This window comes from Acanthochromis polyacanthus, chromosome 11 (assembly GCF_021347895.1).
Source record: "Acanthochromis polyacanthus isolate Apoly-LR-REF ecotype Palm Island chromosome 11, KAUST_Apoly_ChrSc, whole genome shotgun sequence".
NCBI classification, from domain to species: Eukaryota; Metazoa; Chordata; class Actinopteri; family Pomacentridae; genus Acanthochromis; species Acanthochromis polyacanthus.
In genome coordinates, this window is record NC_067123.1 from 8,015,660 (window position 1) to 8,020,580 (window position 4,921).

A 4,921-nucleotide genomic window follows, 5' to 3' on the forward strand; every position below is an offset into this window, starting at 1 on the left:
TTCTAATTGTTTTGAATCCCCCATTGAATCTCATTAACTCGATTTGGGGCTGAAGTTTACTAATTCTTCAGTTTTTACATTTTATAGGTCAACAGTAACATCTTCTAACTTCATGTCGCAGCTGAAGATGTGAAGCTGCTTCATCTAAACAACAGAGGTCCTAATTCACAACTCTGAGCTTAGTGAGAATCTGGAAAGCTCATGTTCTTATAAAGTTCATCATCTTAATTTCACTATGAAAAGTCTACAAGCCTGTAAATGTTAAATTTCCAAATAGAGAAAGGTCTAAAGTTAGTTTGGGGAGGAAACAGAGTCCTCATTGGAAAACCCTTAAAGCTCCACATGAACCTGATCAGTACTCAGCTGCTATCGGTGTCTCAGACTCACCCGGCAGACGGGGCAGGTGTGGACCAGCGCTGCTTTGGCTGCAGTCTTCTGGTCGGCGCCCTGAGATTTCTTCTTCTCTGCTGCCTTCTTGGCGTTCTTTTGCTGGGACTGAATCTTCTGCTGCCCACGAGCCATGGCCCTCAGCTTCGACCTGCAGGGAGAAAGGCGAACAAGACCGATTAGAATGGGAAGATTTCTCTGCTTTTGAAGTCCAAATCCTAAATCACAGCTTTAGTGTCCTACATTATAAAAGAAATTCATACATTTTTAAAATGTATGAATTTCAAAATTTTTAATATGTTCAGGGATGTGATGAGCAGGTGTGGTGACTTTGAATTGTCATTTTAGTGAGAAAACAATTTCTTAGCAGCCAAAATGAAATATAACATAATTTCTGTGTCACTCTTGAATACTCTTGTTTATTTTGTTAATTTTCTCTTTCTATATTATATTTTCCAATATTCTTATTCTATTTTATGATACCTTCACTTTATACCTGACCCTAATATTGTGTGTTGTCTTGTTGTTTACCCCCTTGTTGTGGAATATCCAACTGCTATAACAACAAAATTTCCCTCTGGGGAAGTCTAATACCACAATACACTAAATACAGAGGAACTTTAACCCTGTTACAGACTAACTGCAGACTGTTGATGTATCTCTCTATTCTGATGCTAACGAAGGCTTAAAATTAAACTGAATATGACTGCTGGCGGGCGGTTGCCACTGTTGCCTTGCAGCTAGAAGATCCCTGTGGGTTTTCTCTGGGTTCTAAAGCTTCCTTCCACAGTCCAAAAACAGGCTGAGATTAAATGGGGATTCTAAATTGTCCATAGGTGTGAATGTGAGTGTGATTGCTTGTCTCTAAACACTGTGATAGACTGATGACCTGTCCAGGATGTCCTGTCTTCACCCTAAGTCAGCTGGGATAGACTCCAGCCCCTCCATGACCCGAATGAGGAATAAGCAGATAATGGATGGATGGATGATTGCTGGCTTTTTCCTGATGTTTCTACATGATTTAATGCCACTATCTGACCCAAAACATGACCAAAACTATGTGTGCACTTCTCACCACATTCAGCTGCTTTTCCTGACATGAGATAAGCCCCTTAGTTTTAACAGATACACAATGACACTCATATACCACACTTCCACATTTGTGGCAACAGCTTGGTGTTTTAAGACAACATGTACAAAAAAAGCCCAAACAATAAATGTTCTTTATTTAGTCTGAAGCACAAGAACTAAAAAAAAGCAAACATAATGGTGAGTTGGAACTAATTCTTGCAGGCAGATTCACAAACCTTGTGGAAAACTTCTCTGAACCCTTTGATGCACAACATGGGTCAAAGGTGACCCACATCTGATGTAAAATGGGTATCTCTTGACCCAAGGGTTAAGAGTCAAATTAATGAGCATGATTTTGGAAAGAAAACATTTCAGAGAGAAGCGTTATGTCATCTAGTAGAAACTCAAAACTACACATGATATTACAGAGTCTAGCAAACTGTGAGACTGAACTGTAAACACATCAAGTGTAGATTATATCATGCCTAATATAACAATGAAGGTTTACACAACTGTAAGCTTATCAGGTGCATCAAGCTAAAACCAAGCTGCTTACGACTAACAATTATTTTCATTATAAAATTTCCCCCAAAAACTTAAGGTTAAGTCTTCAAATCTGTTCTTTTGTTTGACAGCTCAGTTTCACAAACATGAAGAGAAGCAGCAAATTCTCTCAGACGTTACTATAACTTAGCTAAGACAACAACCCTTTTTGACATCAAAGCAGCAAAAAATAGGATCACCGGTCAATGCAACGCAGCAAAGTCCAGCAGCACCACAAAACTACAGCCTTCAAAATGACCACACAACTGAATCATCACTTCTCTAAGTCAACTGACTAAAACTGAGTATTACAACCTCAATGAAACTGGGCAGTAGGTTTCAGTTTTAGTCAGGGGCATCTGAATAACTGTCAACTGAATGCAAGTGGAATTCATTTCTTGGTTTAAAAGGGATGCATGACCTAAAAAGTGATCGAAATTATTCTGCAATGTTTATTTATTTTCAAATACAGTTATTCCAGTCATCTGGTCCAAATGTATGTGCATTTTTATATCACAATGCATGTTGGGATGTCAGATTTTTCTGATATTGTTCAGCCCTATTTTTTTCTCAAAGTGCAAATATGTGCTTTAAAGGAAGCTGCTTGCTTCTTGACAGAAAATTACAATGACATTGCAAACTTTACTTGAATAAAATTTGGATGTTTAAAATGTCATATGGCTATAAAAGCACAAAATTTAGAAAAAAAAAATGACACACTGATGATACACAATTTTCCATTGACACAAATGTACATTATGTTACTGGAACATAAATGTTGACGCATTAAAGTTCATCTTGAACCACGCAGGGATGAGGTTCCTTTGAATTATATAACACAGTGTTAGCTCTCCTCACATACGCTTTTACAGTGTATCTGCTCAGTATTATTTGCATTACAAATCTCAAAGTAAATACATTTCCTTCCACTGCTGCTCAATACCAAACAAGACGTGAGACAGAGAGAAATATGAACTGAAGTGAGGTTTACATGAACTTAACGTCGACTTTACGGAGCTAAATAACCAATTTTACCACAAACTAAACACAGTGCTGATTATATAAACTGACCGTTGACCTTCATTTACCTGTTCCATCCTTTAGCGTTCAATAATATCACAACACACCAGCAGCTAATGGAGCTAGTTACCTTAACGTTAGCATACAGCTAGCCACTCACGATACAACTGCTGAAACAATTGGGTATTGCTTATAATTAACTATAACATGGCAGCTGATTGATTACACTAATCTACAGACATATATCTGATGTTGTTTCCCAGTTAAACATCAACAAAACAACCGGTTTCGCGACAACTGTTAGCATCGTCAGAACGGGCCTTTCCTCAACCGGCGCCGCCTTGCTAACACCGTTAGCTCGGCGAGCTAAGGAATCTACCATTACATGTAGCTGTAAATTACTGGACAACACGGTTCTATAGGAGAAAAATGGACGGATTTAAATAAAACTCTACCTTATACGGCTCTTCAATAAGTTACAGGCATGTGATAGTAAGAAATCTTTGGTTTTTAGGCGGATTTACCTTCGAGATTCGACTCTGTCTGCGCTCCTTTGTCGTTGTCTTTTCCGAGTGCCAGAGAAAACTCTGAGGAAGTTCAAGCCGAGAGTGTTCCGAGCAGCGCCCCCTGCTGGACGGGAGCGGAGCTGGACGCCCAGGTTAAAACGATGCGGGACAACAGGAAAAATGGCACTAAAAGAAATATCTAAAAATCGCAAATATTGTATATATATTTACTATATATTAGACTTGAGTGACTTTATTAATCCTTCAGAGGGAAATTAAGTTGTTAACTTAGCATGAATATTCAATAAAGGGATAAATAACAAGACAACACAGACTATTAGGGTATAAAAGTGAAAAAAAAAATAGAAAAACATAATGTAGATAAAATCAACAGAATATACAAGAAAGATACAAGCAGTGATCACAGCTTCTCAGACGTCTCCTGGAAGATCCTGAAGGTGATCTTGCCAAGAGGGAACGTTGCTGCACAGTGGAGGTATGCTGAGGGAGTGTGGATCCTGAAGGAGGGAGCTCTCGCAACATTGAGCAGTTTCAAATCATCTCGCTGCTCGGTATGTTGCTGAAGCTCCTGTGATGCCATTTAGTGGTTTTCTCTGCACATGCGGACCAGGATGCGGTCATTTCTTGCTGAAGAAACGCTTGGACGCCCAGATCTTGGTTTGTTTTCCAAACTGTTGGTTCTTCTGTATTTCTGTAGAGTGTATCCAACTGCAGAAGGACTATCTGCACTTTCTCGCTGATAATCTGTATCTTCAGGCGTATTTCCTGCGCTAGATTCCTTGTTTTAACCATTTTTGTCTCTGAAGAACTTTCAAATTTGCTGGCTTTATGTAGACACGAAGCACGGCAACAAAAACTGTGTCTTAATAAAATGCACAACCTTCATTAGTGGATCACTGGTATCAAAATGATCATATACTCAAAATTTCTTATGTATTTTTATGGAACCATTCGATTTTAAATGTTTAATGGCTTTTTAAGGATTTGTTTAGTATTTTGGCTGTGACTACTAAACGAAACTGCACTTGATTCTTAATGCAAATTTCACAAATGCATGGCATGTCTGAAAACTTTTTTCCACCACTGTAGGTTGATTGGCAAGTTATAAATTCATCTAGTATTTGATATATGAAGCTAAAATTTCACACATATAATTTTAAATTTCATTAGTTGATGATAAAAACAAAATCAGATGATTGAGCAAAAAGCCCCTGAAGATTTGTGACGGAATAACCTTGTTTTTTTTACTTTTTTTTTCTCAGCACCTAGAACTCATGACAGAAGTTTGAGCCTCTATGAAAGCTTTGAGTTGTTTAAACTTAACTGGATTTACCCTTTTAAAAGAATCAGAGAAACAGCAGAGACGCTCTGAA

At 38.1% G+C, this 4,921-nt stretch overlaps 1 protein-coding gene across 1 annotated transcript in view; it reads right to left on the reverse strand.

Annotated features, from left to right (window-relative positions):
* zgc:91910 (Zinc finger protein 706-like) overlaps positions 1–3,648 on the reverse strand; it is a 6,718-nt gene extending 3,070 nt beyond the window's left edge. Inside the window, exons 1-2 of the mRNA XM_022197780.2 lie at positions 3,546–3,648; positions 388–538 (exon numbers count right to left, since the gene is read on the reverse strand). Of these exons, the coding sequence (XP_022053472.1) occupies positions 388–522 (135 nt within the window). The 5' untranslated portion in view covers positions 523–538; positions 3,546–3,648. The remainder of the gene's footprint in view (positions 1–387; positions 539–3,545) is intronic.
* Positions 3,649–4,921: the final 1,273 nt, after the last annotated feature.